The sequence below is a fragment of the Contarinia nasturtii genome, unplaced genomic scaffold (genome assembly GCF_009176525.2).
Source record: "Contarinia nasturtii isolate CC-2019 unplaced genomic scaffold, AAFC_CNas_1.1 Cnas_scaffold_2806, whole genome shotgun sequence".
NCBI lineage: Eukaryota > Metazoa > Arthropoda > Insecta > Diptera > Cecidomyiidae > Contarinia > Contarinia nasturtii.
Genome location: NW_022200123.1, coordinates 1,418,741 through 1,437,629, shown reverse-complemented (window position 1 = coordinate 1,437,629; position 18,889 = coordinate 1,418,741). Strand labels below are relative to the sequence as shown.

Here is an 18,889-nt window from a genome sequence, read left to right as displayed (position 1 = left end):
AATAAAAAAAAAAAAAAAAAAAAAAAAAACGAAAATTTGTCTAATTTGCTAGAGAATTTTTTGTTTTTGGAAAATCTACCCCCCCTGTGAAAAATTTTCCTCGCACACTACTGCAGTAGCTGTAGATGAAAAAGATCACGACATCAACCGCAATGGAAGTTGATAATGACAGAGAAGATACAACGACTTTTATCGAAACAGTCAAACGAAGTTAGTTTGAAGCACTACTCTTCTGACCGAGTTGGAGTAGAATTGAAAAAATATACAGATTACATCAATGAAACTAAGAGAGAGATACAAGAAAAAACATACGAATTAGTAGAAAGTCGTACTATGTTGGCTGAGTTTTTCTTAAGAGATGCTTAGCGAGATGAGTTTTACAAGGAATGCGGAACTATTTTCAATGTAATTGAATTAAATGAAGAATCTCGAGTGTTTATTATCACAAAGCTCTTAACAGACATTTGCGTTAAGATTTTGAGCATAACCAGACAATATATTTGGATTTTGTCATCTGGATAATGTTAGGCGATGATATGGAGTGAAAACAATAGAAGTGATTGTTGTATTGTATAGGCATAAAATTTCTACCATAACTATAACAATCACTTCTATTGTTTTCATTTCCTATCATCGCCTAACATTATCCAGATGACAAAATTGTTCCCGGAACAAAATCCAATTTTTTAAAAAAAGTATGCATTTTTTCAGGTGGATTTGGATATCTGTGTGCACCACCCACACTTTGCGATGGCAGAAAAAGAATCACGTTCCCATGACTCTAGCGTTCGTCCTAGAGAGGAAGATTGCAAGACGGACGTGTTGGAAGGGCTCTCCCAGCCTCCGGCACTTCAACCAACGACTGGTCGAGTTTTGATGAGGTTGAGAGGCGGCGTCAAAGGTGAGAAGAAATCTTCACCAAAAGAAAGCTCCGATTTTCGCGAAGCATGTCCGAACAAATGCGGCAAAAAGTTCATGCGAAACTTCAACCTTCGCAGTCATTTGCTCACGTGTAAAAAGGATGATGCCAAAGTTTATTGTTGTACCTCTGAATTAGGGGCTTGCCCCGAATGCATACGTCATTACGTAGCACTTCTTCAGATTCAAATGCAGGTTGTTTTCGTTACACCAGTCGCTCAATTGATCAATGGCTTTTTGAAAAATGATGCTTTTCAGATCATCTGCAAATAATAAAACAAGTGCATTTGACACAGTTTCGACAATATCGTTTATGAAAATAATAAAAAGACAAGGTCCCAAAATACTTCCCGCGGGTACTCCCGATGGTACAATGAAAGTCCTTGACTTTTTTTCACCAATTCCAACAAACTGCGATCGTGATGTCAAATAACCATGGAACCATTTGACAATTTGGCGGCCGAATCCAAATCTCACCAACTTCTGCAACAATTTCTTGTGGTTCACACGATCGAAGGCCTTCTCAAAATCTGTGTACAGCACATCCGTTTGACATTTATTGACCATTGAGTCCATCGTGAAATTTACCATTTGCAGTAAATTTGTTGAGGTTGATCGATTTTTCACGAATCCATGTTGATTGTGGCTGATTTGCGCATTAACAAATGTGTCGATTTTGGCATAGACAACAATTTCGAATAATTTGGCTATTGTTGGTATGATCACAACTGGCCTGTAATTCACTGCATTGCTCTTTTTACCAGCCTTGTAAATTGGCACAATTCTGGACTTTTCCAATGCATCTGGAACACATCCTTGTTGAAATGATCTACGAAATAGCGCTGTTAACGGTTTCGACAATGAGTATGCGCAGTTCTTCAACACTTTCGGTGATATTCCATCTGGACCGGCTCCTTTGTTCGCGTCAATGGATTGCAATGCCTTTAACACATCGGCTTCAGTGATTTCAAAGTCAAATGATACGTCTCCACATTCATCCAGCAATTCATCCAAGTCGATAATGTCGCTTCGTGTGTACTGATTTTCGAAAAAATCAGCGAATAATTCCGCTTTCGATGTGTCGGTATTCGCTGTCACATCATTATACTCAACGATAGCTGGAATATCGCTCCGTTTCCTTCGATCATTCACAAATCGCCAAAAGTGTTTTGGATTTGATTTGATTTGTGATTGTATGCGGCTGATGTACGATTTAAATAACTGACTTTGTGATTGGATGAACGAATCCGTGATGTTATTGTATTCGTCGAAATTGCCAGTCTGCTTTGCTTGCTTGTATGCTTTTCTTCTGACATTTTTCATGTGCTTCAATTGTTTCGTGTACCATGGTGGATCAGTGCCACTTTGAACGGTTATCCTCGGGACAAATGAATCGATCGCCTCGTGTAGAACATTTCCAAAAATGTGAAATGCATTCTCGAGGTCATCTATTCGATTAATTTCTGACAAAATGTGATTTCCAACGAAGAATGAGTTCATCGCATCGAAATCGGCCGAGTTATACGCATAAATTTGTGAAAACTGCGGTGATGTGATCTCATTTTCATCAATTGTCACTTCCATTTCGAGTGCTTTGTGCCAAATGTCCGATTTTACCAATGGCCTCGTCGATTCAATCAACGACATTTCGTAGAACCTGTTTGTGAATACAAGATCCAAAACATTGCCGGCTGGATTCACGATATTTGACAAACAGCAATGCCACCTTCTGTCGACACATCAATTGGCAAATAATATTCACCGTCATCGGCTTTGACCCATTTGACACCTGGCTGATTAAAATCACCACATACAATTACAATGTCATGTTCATTGTATGGAATCAGCAAGAATTTTGCGGTTTCATGTACCGACCGAATGTACACAGCAAATACATAAATATTGCACGAATCGAACGAAATTTTTACACATACGTGCTCAAGTCCGCTGCGCTCCGATAGAATCAGCCTTTCACTGTTAAATTGGCATTCAACAGCGATCAGCACTCCTCCACCATCAATTCTATCACTTGTGAGTTCCGTCCGATCACCACGATACACATTATAACGTTTGCCAAAATGTTCAATGTCAGTAATGTTCTTTTGAAGCCAGGTTTTGGACACGATTTTGTTGCTAATCGTACCTCATCTACTTTGTCCCGAATTGAATGTGTATTCTGTATATACACATTCAGTTTTGTGTGCTTCGAGACTATTTTTGGCGAGTTTTTTGTTTGTTTTCGATGCGGTGTCAATGTTCGTTCTTCGTTTTGTTCGATGTGGCCTGATTGTTCGACTATTCGGTAACTATGCTCGGTGATATGGTCAAATCCATCAAATCTGGTGCCGGTGACTTGCTGATGTTTTTCGGATTCAATGGCGGGAAAAAATCACCCAAAGTTTTGTTCTGCAAGAACTCACGCACAAGCACATCCTCTTCCCACACTTCCGGATTCATCAAAATGTCAAAATCGTCTTCATTTAATTCGATTTTGAACGAAACGAACTTCAATGTGGTGACATCTTTGTCTTTTTTCACCAGTTTGTGCACATTGAATCTCGATTGTTCTTTTACCGATGTTTCTTTCACAATGTATTCGATGATTTCTTCAGATGTGGTCATTGGCTTGAAGCCAGAGATCCAAATTGCCTTTTTAAATACCGGTTTTTCAATTCGTTTCGGCTTTACTACAACATTCAGACGATGTGTGGCTGATTTTGTACCCACTTTTGGCGGTGGGGCTTAAAATTTCGTGGTTTTAGCTTTCGGAGGAATTTTCGGTGAGTTATCAATGCGCGGTCGTTTGGCCGATTGAGTCTGTGCACCACTTCGTAATGCGTCAGCGAATGATTTGACGGGGGTATGAACAAACGATGATTTTGAGGCATGTGTCAGTGAAATATTGCGCGGGACAATTTTCTTTTGTGTCGAATCATTTCGGGCGATAGTTTTATGCGCCAAAAATTGTGTATCCTCGTGTATTTCGGCTGCTTTGCCATTTAATTCCGAAATCATGCCTTTAATTTTTGCTAATTCGGATAAAATCGACGAATTTCCAGCATCAGATTTTGTTTCGGCAAATGTTTCAGTCAATTTCGATTGACGTACCTTGGGTGTAGTTACTTGTGTCAATTTTAACTTACCACCCGGTGTAACCGATGTTGACTTTTTTTCCGGACCACCCGGTACATTGAGTTTCGCGCTCAATTCATCCGTTGACAGCGGTTCACAACAAACAAACACAGTGCAAGGCAAAATCGCATACATAACCGCACTTTCACCCAATTTTATTTGCACCGTTTCGAATTTTCCATTTTCATTTTCGCATTTGTCAATGACAAAACAACGCAAAAAACACAAATTTCCACATTTGGCACATTTTTCTTTCGGTCCGGACACATTTTTCGGTTCACAAGTGTCTCTATCACATTTATGCACCATTGTGCAATGCAATGTATCTGCACACCCAATGTTGAATGTTTGTTTAAATGTTTTCACACAAAATATCAAATAACGTCAATGCACTCGATTGTTTTCTAATAAATAGTCACTAAAATAATTTTTTCGTTCAGTTTTTAATACATAAATCGCACAATAAATATTTTTAAAAACAAAAAAACGATAGACACATATAGAGTGTAAACAAACACATTTGACAGTTGACAGTTCGACTAGTATGTTGAAAAGTCGAACTCGCTATATATACATGCAATATACGAAATCCAGACCTAGAAGACCGTTGGCCCCGGTTGATGTATGGTTGGAAAAGCTTTGGGCCATAGATCAAGAAAAAATATAAAATTTTGAAAATCGGTCCACCTGTCTTCAAAATATGGTCCTTTCAAGAAAAGGGTCAAAATTCAGTTCTACGGCCATAGATGGCACTAAATGAGGTCGTTGACCCCTGAAACTTCGATATTCGGATTCTAGAGCTCGAAACCTTTCTAACGACCCCCTAACCGTCGAAATCGATCAATCCGTTCGGAAAATTTGTTATTTTAAAAATTTCATATGAATTCCTATGAAAAATCAAAATGTCTGTCTGTCTGTGGCCAATTTTGCGTAGTTGTTTCTGATCTTTTTCAAACTTTCTGGGATTAAAGTACATAAAAAACTAAGACTTTTTTGTTCTGGCACTTTTCGATATGGCCGCCATGTTGGCCATGGCCGGCCTCTAAAAGTCACTTTTTGACTTTTTTCCCTATGGTCACCGAAGCGCCATGACTTGACACCCCCCCGGACATATGCATATCATTGGAAAGGTCTTGAAGTGAGCTATCAAATGAAGCCATTTGCGGTCCAAAAATTTCAATTTGGAGTGGCCAAATTGGCCAAAAACCAAAAAGTTACCGTTCGGCCGGACACATAACGTCCATTACCTCGAAAACAAGCTCAAGGATTTTTTTGAAAATTTCACCGATTTTAGGCCCAAGTCTCCCGCATAGATCATATCCCAGAAAATTGTTGTTTTCAAGATATGGCCTTCGATAGTGCAAAAATGACCAAAAATGGCCAAAAATGACAAAAAATGTTACTTTTAAGATTTTAAGAATTTTATGAGCCAAAATGTGTTCCATTGTCTTTGTTAATATAACATATGTCCATAAAGTCTTGACAGTAAATTCAGATGTTCGCCATTTGAACAACAAACATACAATATTAAATTCTTTTTTATTGGTATAAACCTTCATTAATGGGCTACGAATAGCACATTCACCTTACACTGAACGGGCCATTGTCTTCGATGCGTCGAACCTTCAAAATCATGCTTTGGCGGACGGCTTTCAGATTTGAAATCAAATGATTTGTAAAATCAACAAATCATGGAAAAAATCATGATTTGAAATACACAATTCAAATCAAATAAATCAATTGATTTGATTTGGATGGTCGAGTTTATTTTAAATAAATCAAATGATTTAATTGATTTGAATAGTGTACATCAAATCAAATGATTTCCATTTTCATATTTATTTGAATAAACAAATCAAATCCAGAAGAAAACATTTTTTTTAAATTTGTTATGGATTAAGTAGTATTTTTTTAATTAGTCGCAAGAAGTCTTTCAACTGGGGCGGACGAAGAAAGTATGGAGTTGTATTTGATGAACAAAGGACGAATGTATGGATAATCGCTTAATTCATCAAATACAACTCCATACTTTCTTGAATATTGGCTCTAAAAAACCTTCCAAAGAAGATCCTACCATACAAACACGCCTTTATCAAAGTTCGGTTTGTCGACGTCTCTAGCCTTATATAGTAGTGCCCCAACATAATCAATGCAAAAGAAACCACTTGCACTTGATTCGTGGTTCGACATAGCGATGAATGTTTCACTGTCCAAAATGATGAATTTTTCAGTGCAAAATGCTATGAGGTGAAGTAAATACCCAATTTTTGACACCTTATTGAATTTTTTCATTACTTATTTTGCTGATTCCTAATGACCGGGTCTAAATCTATTGTTTTGGTTCAAATTTTGATGTGCTGTAACCATAAAAGTCACCAAAAACGAATTTTTGCTTGACCAACCCGGTTTTCGGTACTTGATGACAATTTTGGAGGGTTGGAGCATTTAAATAGGGAATACGACCGTACTTTTTGCTTTCTCTAGAATCTTTGTCTTCATACTAAGTCCATGAAACACAATATATGGTTCGTATACGAAGATGCCTATAGGCAGATGGGTTCATCTTTAGACACATGCGAAGTTTGTTTTGAACTTAGCCGTCACAACCATTTGAGACACTTTTTCGTAAATCCAATTTGTACGTCTCCGCGAATAGATGTATTTCATCGAATTGAGTTTGATAGTAGTCCCGAGGTACTGATAAACGTGCCGTGTGCATTGGTTGATATTTTTGATTTTGTTTATGTGGCGCAATAAACGCCTGAATTTACTGCCAAAACTTTATGGACATATGTTACTCTGTGACTAGCCAAACAAAAATGAACAAAATATCGACCGTTTTGGATGGCTATTCCACCAAAAATCGGCCAAATGTATCAAAATTCGAATTTTCACAAAAATGTCTAGATGTATGATATTTTAACAACAAATAACTACATGTTTGATAGTCTCCGCGAATGAGATCGATAAAATACCGAATCTTATGTCCCCTCCCACCAGGCCAGAAGATGGACTATCGTCGGGAGAGGTGCATGCGGTTAGTCACAAATGAAATTAAAAGAAATCTACAAAAATGTTAGTATAAATGGCAAAGTATGCAAAAAACGGTCATGCAGAAATAGCCATTATTTCATACGGTCGCTGTGGGACCTAGACTTGACATAACCAGGACATATGCATATTCGTTCGAAAGGTTTTAAGTAAGCTCTCGAGTGGTGCCAATTGCGACTTAAAAATTTCATACCACACACCACAGAAAAAACCACTTTTCCCCATTATGAACCACCACAATTTATATGATTTTGATCCAAAAATAACCTAAAAATCCATATTTTCATTGTATTTGAAAAAGATTCAAATTCATGTTTCTTGAATCTTTAACATTGAAAATAGCGCTTACAAAACTATTGATATCAAATAAAAAACCTCTATCGAGGTGAAGAACGAGTGACGAAACCAAAATTTGAACGTTGCTTCATTGCGTCAGTATGAACTCAAAGTAAAAAGGAGAGAATTTTTGCAACGTTTTAAATATACAAATGTATATTAAGTTTATATTCACAGTACACCAGACATTATAATGAGATATTTTCAGCCAGATATCGTCAGGAGCTGAAATTTAGTGAAAACAATAGAAGTGATTGTTATGGTTATAATTACACTTACATTGCTATAATCACTATAACAATCACTTTTATTGTTTTCACTAGATTTCAGCTCCTAACGATATCTGGCTGAGCTGATTCATCTGGCTGAAAATATCTTATTATAATGTCTGCAGTACACAGAAAAATCCACCAACTATTTTCGTCACAAAATTGATATCAGAAATTTTGTGTTTCAAATTTTGGTTTCGTCACTCGTTCTTCACCTCGATAGAGGTTTTTTATTTTATATGAAAAACACGGAAGACCGCTGGAATGGCAAATGCAAAATATGCACGGACGTATGACAGTGCCACTTCAGCGGTCTTCCGTGTTTTTCATACAAGCTTCTACGTAGATGGTGAACAATCGCGAAAAATGAAAAAAAAAATAATTTTTTTTTCTTCGATTTACAAATACTGCTCAATTTTCTGTGTCACCTGGTTAAATAAGAATGAAAAAATTCGCATTCCTTATCATCCAAATCACGATTGGCATTCGCATATTATTTAATGGGTGTTATTTGCCTGCTAAATGGCAACCTTATATGATTTTTTTTCTCAATTCTTATGTAGTTGTAATGTAATGGCCTATATCATCTGGTGCGACTGATTGTAAAAATTTCCTATTTCTCGCTCACCCTTACATGTAATTTCTCAATGCATTGACACACAACTACGCAATAAAAATCGCTGATACAAGCCATTTGATTGTATATGAAATTTGAGAATAAGAAGTTTTTTTCACTTTTTGTTTTGTTCTATACCGAGCCTCCGAAAGTGCGAAATATTTATACCGTTAAACTGCGTCGCATATCAAAGCGAAACAAAATTCTGTTACCGAAACATGGCAGAACAGTAGCTAGTTATCAGCACAAAACGAAACTTACATACTAGCTTACATATTTTGTATAATAAAAAGTCAATGTTCTTTATTCCTTTGTTTACAAAATATAGTAATGCGTTGATATGCAACCCTTTTGAGTCGCGTTTCGATATGCGACAATAAGTTTTTTTTATTCTGGAGCGTTCAAATAATAAATTTCCAATAATTAATTAGTTACTAAATAATAATGCTACTAACTGATAAATAATAAAATATTTTATTAAATCAAATTATTGGGGCAGTCTATGTGTATGTTGTCGTTGTGCTGAGAACGCACTCAATCAAGAAAATGGCGGCTGGATCACACTCACACTGACATCAACACAGTTGTATCAATATAAAAATCCATTTCTATCGCACAAAGCCGTGCAACACAAAACTATTAGCGCCAGATTCTGAATGACATCGATTGACATTTGTGCGCGTACAACAGAACGGAGAGCAATTCGTACTGCAATTAAGACTGAAATCAACCATTCTACCTAATTAAAACTGCGATTCAAACGAGATTCCACGTGGAAAATGTCGATTAGAGAAAAGAAAACGAAAAAAGTAAAGTGCTATGCAGACCTTGTTTCCAACGTGCCGGAACTAATCGTGAATTCAAAGAATGGTAATACGTATGAACGATTACATTTCATCGGTCAGGTATGTGTATTTCATATGATTTGTTTAAACAAAACCATGTCAATTAAATGCATTTAAAAAAAACTAGGGCTCTTATGGCAAATGCTATGAAGTGGTGAAAACTACAACAAAGGAACGGTTGGCGTGCAAAACTCTCAGTTTTAAAATGACAAAAGATTCGGAAATGCAGAAAATTATCCAAGCCGAGATCAGCATTCATCGAAAACTAATGAAACATCCGCACATTGTTCAGTACATTGAATCATTCGATGATGGTAGCCACGTGTACATGATACAGGAATTGTGTTCGAATCATTCGTTGCGTGATTTACAAAAGACGCGTGGCACTGTGTCAACTGATGAATGTCGCTATTTTGTCAGTCAAGTTTTGAAAGGAGCCCAATACATACACGAATGTAAAATTATACACCGTGATATTAAGCTGAGTAACGTTCTCATAGACAAAAATATGCAATTGAAAATTTGTGATTTTGGCTTGGCCATTAAGTTGGAAGACCCGCGAATGGCATCGCGATCACTTTGCGGTACAACCAATTATTTGGCGCCAGAAGTTATAATGCGGAAAGGATTTCAGACACGGTCAGACGTGTGGGCAATTGGTTTGTATTTCACTTCGTACATCACCAATTTCGTTCATTAATTCATTTGTTTATTTGATGTGATAGGTGTGATCTGTTTTGTGCTGTTATTTGGTTACAAGCCATTCGAAGAAGGAGATGCTTTTGCTACACACGAGCGTATATTGAGTGCCGATTATAAGTGAGTTTATATTTTTCATTTAAAATCGATTTGTTTGTGTGTAAAATTATTTATTTAGGATTACAGCCGATGTAGATTCTGAAGTGAAGGCATTCTTTCGAGCTGTATTCAATAAGGAGGTGACTTATCGATCAAGTGCTGAGCAATGCTTGCAATTGGCTTTTTTCAGTAAACACAACATACCAAAAGTATTGCCAACTCAAACGCTAACACAAATGTCGTTCAGCGAAGCAGCGAAACCGTCATCGTGCAACTATATTGATGGTATTTATTTTTCCATATTTATTGTGAATGTCGTCTGAATTCTAAAAAAAAACTTCTCATTCAATTATCAATACAGATTGTAATTTTTCGATTTGTTCAGTTAATGTCGAAACAAAAGATGTGACATATCAAGAGATTTGCGTTAAGATGGGTCCCATTTTACCAAAAACATTTAAAAACATTAATCAAGTTCGTGTCTTGGAAGATGTTTTTGATCGATTCAATGCAATGTGTCGATATTATGTAAGAATTGTGTGACACATTGATTTCGAAACAGAATTTTTAATGTATTTTTACAAATGTCAAATTAGATTCAAAGTGATCAGAATTTAAGCGATATCAGCGATGTGGATACATTCAATCCAGTCCATTGGGTGAACAGGTATGAACACTATGTTACAGCTTGTTCACAGAAAATTAATGCAAACAAATGAACATTTCAGATGGTCATTCGATCAAAATTCGGCAAGCGGATTTGCATATGAATTATCTGACGGTACTACCGGCATGATATTTCATGAAGGTCTTCGATTCATGCGAACACCAAAGAAACGGTGTGGAATTACATTTTTCAAATATTTCCATTCCATTTAATCGAATCGTTAAATGTTTTATTATTTCAGTTTATGGGCATGGCAGTCCAATGAAGAAAGTTTTCGGGAAGTTAAAGATGACTTCGATGCAGCAAGACTCGATCACAAAATCCAGAAATTTGATGAGTTGGAGACAACAATGTTGAAAAATGGATCAACCAAAATTGAAACAGCCTACAATTATCGTAAAAAAGTGTTTGTTTACACTTGGTTTCAAACTGACGAGGCAACGGTCATGCTTTTGAGCAATCATACTATCCAAGTTAGTATAAATTCAATTGTTGTTTTAAATATCGTGTGAATGTCAAATTGATGCATGAATTCATATAATTTAGATCAATTTCACACAAGGCCACAAGAAAATGTTGATTTCGCCGCTGGAAGGAAAAGTCACATTCATCACACATAAAATGGAATTGAAAAACTTTAAAACATTGGCATTTGAAGCGATTGGCAAATATGGATTCTCGTATCTCAGTTTTGTGATGTTTAAATACGTGACGGCGATTGTTCAACGCTTAGCATACATATTAAAATAAGCAAAGTTTTAGTTTTAAGATACATAGATAATAATCCTTTAACAAAAGCATTTACATTGCTCAAAATGACAAAATATCTTTTTAAATTAAGGTAGTTATACAGACTCTCAGCAAAACTGAGTTATCCCATTCATTTGATTCGGACAAAATTGAAGGAAAATAAACATCAACAAATTAGAAATGACTAATTGGTTAGAATAAGAATATAAACCAACAAATAATAGTAGTAATTTAAGAATTAATACGGAATTTGGTGAAAGTGAAAAATCCTTTATTGTTATTTAGTAGTAGATAACATCCACTCTTAGTATTATTAGAGAGAGGTTTCAAAAAAAATTAAATTTATATCAAAATGGATAAAAACAAAAATTAAAACATTGATAACCAACGGCGACTATTTGAAGGTCGACAACTATACACGCATCACTACTGCTGTTGAGTCGGTGGAGGTATGTGGGGCACGAGCGACGTCGTTAGTTGTGTATGTAGTAGTCACCTTCTATAGTTTATCGTCGCTGATCGAGTTGTTTATGTTTTTTCATCATTTTTCTAATATTTGCAGTAGATTTGCTTTGAATAATTCGATAGAAATAAAAAAAAACATACAAAGAAATATTTGTATATATAACAGTGTAGTAAATTAGTTTGAAAGAAGTTTATCAACATCATATTACTCTTCAATTCTAAATGTCAGCCAATTTTATACGAGTCATTTATCACAAAACAATTTGAGTAAATAAATTACATTTGAAAAAAGAATTTATTAAAAATGTTTGTACGTATTAATGAAAAATAAAAAAAAAGTTTTATGAGTTGACATTGTAAAAAGTCCATTACAAGTTCACCATTTTCACTAAAATATTGGCAACCAGTAATTGATATGGATAGTCAATTTCTAGAGAATGTTCACTATCGATTTCAACGAATTGACATCTGTAAAAGAAGAAGCAAATTTTTAAAAAAAACGAGTATTTCCGAGGGCATCAAATAAAATTACAAAATTCAAACCTATCATTCTGAAGAAGTCCTTCATTCTCAACTAAGTTGCGTCGCATGAAATAAAACATTCCCGTTTCTACTAATTCTCCACTCGAATCTTGCCGTCTTGGTCGGTTTTTTGGATCAAAATTAATTGCGGTCAATCGATTTGAATTTTCAATTTGTTTCCATCGTAATTTCCAGTTTCTATTCATGTTATACGAAAACAAAAATGTTATCTATTTATAAAAATTGTGAATTAAATGGAATTACCTTTGAACAGAAAAAACGCAATCGACATTTGGTTCATTGAATAATTTTACAGCCATTTCCAAATAATATTCATAGATAAAAACGGATGTGCATTGTATCAACGCAATGTTACGGATGTGCAAATGACCGTTTAAAAATTCCTGTATCGATTCAATTGAAGTGGCTTCGTCACGTGCCGAATATTCACTCCGATAATGTACGTTTGCATTATAACGACGTGCTTCCCGAGCAATCAATTCATTGTCAGTTGACACCCATACCTCTTGAAAGCAATTACGGCAATTGCCAATGATTCGTAATGCTCGACCCAACAATGAAACATCAACGATTTGCGCTATATTTTTATGCCGTATCCCTTTTGAACCGCCTCTTGCCAATATTAATGCAACAATTTGTTCATTATAATCGATCGATTTGTCAAACCGCCGGCACCTATCGAAATAATGAATTTATTCAATTTGAATATGTATAGAATGGTAATTAAATGACAACTTACTCAATTGCAAGCTCTTGCTTTGTTAAAAATGTCTCAACAGACACCAACGATAAAAATAAAACACAAAATAAAGCAAATTTGTTATTCATGACACAACACATGTTGCTATCTTGGTGTCGAAAACACACTGATATGTTTAATGGACGTAAATCTTTTTTTATAGAGCCAATAGAAGTAAGAATGTCTTATCAATGGTTTTTGTGAGAGATTTAATCGAATTAAATTTACTGTAATAGAATCAACATTCGTGTGTATTTATGAACGCATTATTAGGTGCCAACTCTAGTTTAAATACGAACAATTTTCTTATTCGCAACATCAATTTTGATAGATCAGATATGTGTTTATGATATAAAATGAGTATTAAAACGACCGTTTACTATTTTTCTACATATTTCTCAAGCTATTAAACTCTTTGGGATTTTTTTAAAATCTTAATCTTGCCAATTTTGACTTTTTAATTTCTACAATAATTCAATTAGAATTTAATTTTCGGAAACAAATTGTGGAATTCTCATCAAAAATGAGGTAAATCCGTAAGATATTCTTTTTGACTGATGATTTTGCCCAAAATATCTGACAGTTTATGGCATGCGCAATGATAGTAAAATACTCTTTGACAAAAACGCTATTAAAACTTATAAACAATGTAATACTAAAGATGGAAAATGCATTTTTTTATCTTAAAAAATATTCAATTATCAACTAAATGAAAAATCACTCAAAAATTAATTGTATAATAAAGCGATTTCTCCGATTTTTTCTTCAATTCATTTTAAATTTTCTTGACAATTTTTTATTTTCTATTTTCAATTTTTTGAAAATTCAAATAGAAAATCAAATAAAATTTTATAATATTTATTAAATTCGATTAAATTAAATTAGGTAAAAGTTTTAAATAGTGTTCACATTGGTTCAGTTTCAAAGGCTTCGACAAAAAGTCTGTTTTCAATTTACGACAGATATTTGAATGAATAAGGTGAAATGAATTACAACATTATATCGTCACTTTGAACAGAATCTTGGTGAAAGTTTCATTTCCTTGATTTGAATGGAATTCATTGAATAGAGACTGATGTTGGTATGTCAACTTCAATTACACCAAATCCTTTTCAAAGAATTAGTTGCATGAAAGTACCTAATTAAATGGAATAAATTCATTGCAGTTGCTTTTATGTAGTGAATGTGTTTCTACGAACGATAGTGGGTGATGTTGCAGTTTTCAGCTCTTTTAAATTGTATTAATTAAAATATGTAGTTTGGTTAGCAGCAAAAACCGCATGACCCTCGGAGCCTGTAAATGAAGCGAAGAAAACAAATAAAAAACATTTGTGAATGGCGGAGCGTTAAATGTGAGAGAAAGTGACTGTGAAAAGGTGCAATGTTCTATTAGGAGTAAAATTGAACGGTTTATTGATGTTTTATGTACATGTACATTGCAAATGCCGATATATCGGTGGTACATTTAATACGTTCTCATTAATCCAGTCAGCAAGTGAACACGGAAACTCGAAGCAGACGCAATAATAAGAGAAAATAGCGTTTTCTTTGGAAAAATAAAAAGCAACGAAGAGACACCAAGAGTGTGTATAAGATTGAAGTGATTTCATGAAAATGTATTGCTCCAAAGGAGCCAGTTTATTTTCATTGTAATTTATATATGATGCTCGCGGCCAGATATGGTTGCTTCACAAGGCTTGCTCGTATTTACTGCACCAATTTTCGATTAAAAGCTGAGTTATATGCGCTGCAACAAACCACGGAATATATACATAGATATTGGGGTTTGTTTAATTTTTATTTGTGCATTCTGTTCCACGTTTATTCCACTATTGCTGCCATGAATGCGGTGCAATGCAATTTTTCCGCATTGTATTTTTTCTTACATCACCCGATAAATCTTATTTAGTCTTTATTTTTGCTGCACATTCTGCCATGTGTAAGAAGATGTAGCATCCGGAACAAACACGGTTCCGTACAAGAGCTGCAATATTTCAAATGCTGGAAGCAAAACCGCAATTTTATTCGATAAACAAAACCGGAAAATTATCTCAATACATTACAGACATTTGAACGGTCGTTTTATTCTACAAATTTTTTCCATTATTGACGATGATTATGTGTCTGATCTTTATTTACATTTATATTAAGATGGAGGAAATGATACATATAAGAAAGAAAAACGTCGCCAGCAAAAAATTCCATTTGACTTTTCAATTTAAAACTCTTCACCTCCGATCGAAAAGCGACTTTGACAAAAAGAAAATCGAAATCAAAAATACTGATGGTGAGAATTAGTTCGATCATAATGAAAAGTGCATAGACCTAAATAAATGAATGTAAAAACCAACTGAATGAGAAAACAAATTCGAACTATAAATTAAATTGAAATTGTTTTCTACTGGACCTTTCAGTCTAAATAAATACGCAAAACTATTTAGTGCTTCATGTATAACGCCAACGTTTCGATTTATTCTTCAAATCTTCATCAGGGCTAAAATAAACAATTTAATTTTCTAATATAAGTTACAAACAATTGGTTTAATGGCATATTTTCATTTCTATTTATACTGATTAAATTACCAAAACAAATGCAGATAGTTTTTGTGTCAATATATTTTAGAACAAAGATGTTCATATCCAGAATGCGTGTCAAACATTTAATTATTTAAATTCCACAATTCACAAAAACGATTGTATCCGAATGTGTTATATCAAACATGTAAACAATGCCAATCTGAAAACTCATTGAATGGTAAATGTCAAAGTGTCATTTTAAACATAGTCCACAGTGCAAAACATAAGAAAATATTATGAATATGGACCACGCTTTAGATTCTATTTTTGAATTTATAGAAAAAATTATTATAGATGTTACTAATATTTCTTGATTCAATGCTTCTCAGATTTACACAGTTTTCAGTTGTTTTTATGTACATTTCTTCAATTAAATATCTTTTAAAGTTTTACTGAAATATAAAATGGAATTTGGAATTGAATAATTTTGCAAAGTAACTTTTTCTCATTGCCATTTTCAACGAGTTGATTTAATTTGCGTAGCTTATGTTGAAACATTTTAGAAAATGCTTCATGATGAAAACACATCGAAATGAATATCAAGAAAAGAACACCGTGTATGATGAAATGAGAAACAACAAAAAGTAAGTACACAAAGATTTCACCACAATATCCGAGTAGTGTTGTTTGATTCCAGGGTAGACTGACGATGATATGAATAGATAAGTCATTCGTGAGTTGAAAAATATTGAAAATGCACAATTGGACAAAAGTTACTCACTCAAAATGAAATGGCACTTATAAATGATCTCTCTTTAGCTTTTTTTAGAATAAGTGTTGCCACCCATTTGAAATAAAATTTCTAATAACCATTCACATTTATCATTTGCTCGTTCCAAAAATTGAAATGAATCTTCATCTTTGTCTAAATTTGGAATAAATATAAGGTAGATTTTTGTAAGTAATGTAATGCAATATAGATGAATTTACGCATTAGAATTAAGATGTACGCTACGATAGCGCATCAATTAGCGTACGCATTACGCATATTAATAGTCGCATTGACTAATTATATATAATCAATAAATCAATCTCATTTGGACCAGCACTCAAACTAGTTGTTTTTTATTTCATCTCTGATTCCCTAAATCTTATATTATAGTAATCTTTTTTGTTACATTTTGAAAAGTACTTATTTTTCATGTAGACTTGCCTGCATCATAGATTGTTGTTAAATTTCTTATAATAATAGAGAATTCACGTCGCACATAAAATGCAACCAACGCTGTGTATATTTCAGCCAAAGAAACGAAAAGTACACAACATGCAAATAAGGTTTTTTCGAAATTATTTGTTCCATTCTTTAAAATGAATGCAACCGATGCAATCGACGAAATAATCTGTGACAAAATCACAGCTGCAGAAAAGCCAATGTATGTCCATTTCTTCCAAACACTTGTATAATTATCCGGAGGCAAGAGACAAAGCCATGTCATCATTTGCTGCGCACTTGGTATTGCTTCCATTATAAACTCAACTCTTTAAATTGAAAAATGAAAAGGGCGAGTATTGAAAATCAGAAATAATGACAAATTGATTTTTGACTGAACTCTAACTGTTAATAAATATGACTGATTGAATGCATTGCTAAAGGTCTCCCTTTTATACCAGTTTTCCATTGTAAGAACTGAGTCAGTTTTCTACACATGCTTCGATTCTCAATATGCATTTGATCCACGTATTTTTAACAATCAAAATAGATTTATTTGTCATAATAAATCAAAAGAATAAATAATTAGATGACACCTTTGAGTGAACGAAATGTAAAAAATGGTGTACTGCACACTAAAAGCGTTTTTATCATTTTGCTAGCATAGAACGGCACAGAAAAAGGATAAAATCAATGATAGTGAAAACAATAGAAGTGATTGTGGCAATGTAAGTCTAATTATAACCATAACAATCATTTCTATTGTTTTCACTCCATTTCAGCGCCTGACGATGTCTAGCTGAGCTGATCCATATGGCTGAAAATATCTCAATATAATGTCTGATTGAAATTCTAAAAAACACACTGATATCGATTAATATTTTTGTCCAGTATTCGGCTTGATCATCACTGCCAATAGTGTTATCAAAGGTTCAGTTGATCTGAAAATAGGCATATGTTGTTATTCGATATCCATTCCAACAATCCGCAAGTGGAGGCAAGAGGATCGATTTTTTTCTTTTTTTAACACAAAATAAAATATTCCGGCGTGGCAAATATCAAGCGAAGAAATGAAACGACAATGAGTGTCATTCATTTCATCCTTTTTCTGTGCTAGCAAAATGATAAAAATGCTTTAAATGTGCAGTACACCATTTTTTCCATTTCGTTTACTCAATGGTGTCATCTAATTATTTATTCTTTCCCTTTACGATTTTTTTTAAAATCCAAAGCATGATAACCTGCCATTAGCACTCCCAATTTTCTCTTTCGGTTAATAGAACTTCGGTTAAAATTGTACAAGTAGTGAAAATTGCAATAAGGAACAATTCAAACATTTAATTTTCTACGAATGAACGAACAATAACACCAGAAAATATGTTTCGAACGAACGAACGAACAAATATACGTGAGCAGCTATTGACGCGTTTCGTATTTTTTGTAATGGAAATGGCCAAAATAAGATTTGGTTATAAACAAAAAAAATAAAAATAAAAAAACCGCGTCAATTTAAAGTGAATTTGAAGCTAAAAATCATCAAACATAGCAAAATTTTGATCATGTGTGACAATTTTACTGAAATATATTTTATATATTTTGACAGTCATTATGGTATGAATAGTCATTTTTAGGGTAAATTGGGGCGCTGAATCCGAATCAAGCCTTAAAAATGAGTTACCGACGGCGAAAAATCACAATTTCATTAAATTTTTGCAAATTATTATTTATTGAATTTTTGGCGATTTTTTGGTTAATAATCATTTTTTGAGTATTTTCAATGCCAGATTTGGAATCAGCACAAAAAATTATCATAGAAATGATGGTGCATACGATTCCAAAATAATCTGCTTTATACACTTTTTTGGTTTTTTTTGGGCCACCCTATTGCACATCTTCATTTTAGTGTTCGCTGTATGATTTATTCATGAAGATTTTATGTGATGCATTTCGGCCAAGCCAACAGATACCATATATTTCAGTAATATGTAAGCTATTCAAAGTGTATATGTAAATTTGGCATAATACGTTTCACG

At 34.0% G+C, this 18,889-nt stretch overlaps 3 protein-coding genes across 5 annotated transcripts; 1 reads left to right on the top strand and 2 right to left on the bottom strand.

Annotated features, from left to right (window-relative positions):
* Positions 1–1,541: 1,541 nt before the first annotated feature.
* On the bottom strand, positions 1,542–2,565 carry LOC116349070. The gene is made up of 2 exons (XM_031780323.1): positions 1,680–2,565; positions 1,542–1,564 (listed from the first exon to the last, which is right to left on the bottom strand). The coding sequence occupies exons 1-2, from the start codon at positions 2,563–2,565 to the stop codon at positions 1,542–1,544; spliced, it is 909 nt and encodes a 302-aa protein (XP_031636183.1).
* A 6,325-nt stretch (positions 2,566–8,890) lies between these two features.
* Positions 8,891–12,109, top strand: LOC116349104 (serine/threonine-protein kinase PLK1-like). 2 transcript variants are annotated; one of them, XM_031780377.1, is made up of 9 exons: positions 8,891–9,227; positions 9,295–9,826; positions 9,893–9,986; positions 10,045–10,250; positions 10,351–10,493; positions 10,562–10,632; positions 10,694–10,804; positions 10,874–11,105; positions 11,179–12,109. In XM_031780377.1, exons 1-9 carry the CDS (start codon positions 9,102–9,104, stop codon positions 11,380–11,382), a joined length of 1,719 nt encoding a protein of 572 aa, XP_031636237.1. In that variant the 5' UTR covers positions 8,891–9,101; the 3' UTR covers positions 11,383–12,109. The 2 variants fall into 2 exon arrangements, with proteins under 2 accessions (XP_031636237.1, XP_031636236.1); XM_031780376.1 differs by having other exon boundaries at positions 10,327–10,493.
* On the bottom strand, positions 11,632–13,256 carry LOC116349105 (N-acylneuraminate cytidylyltransferase). Of its 2 annotated transcripts, none has more exons than XM_031780379.1 (4): positions 13,130–13,256; positions 12,634–13,065; positions 12,380–12,567; positions 11,632–12,315 (listed from the first exon to the last, which is right to left on the bottom strand). In XM_031780379.1, the coding sequence occupies exons 1-4, from the start codon at positions 13,228–13,230 to the stop codon at positions 12,278–12,280; spliced, it is 759 nt and encodes a 252-aa protein (XP_031636239.1). In that variant the 5' UTR covers positions 13,231–13,256; the 3' UTR covers positions 11,632–12,277. The 2 variants fall into 2 exon arrangements, with proteins under 2 accessions (XP_031636239.1, XP_031636238.1); XM_031780378.1 differs by having other exon boundaries at positions 12,391–12,567.
* Positions 13,257–18,889: the final 5,633 nt, after the last annotated feature.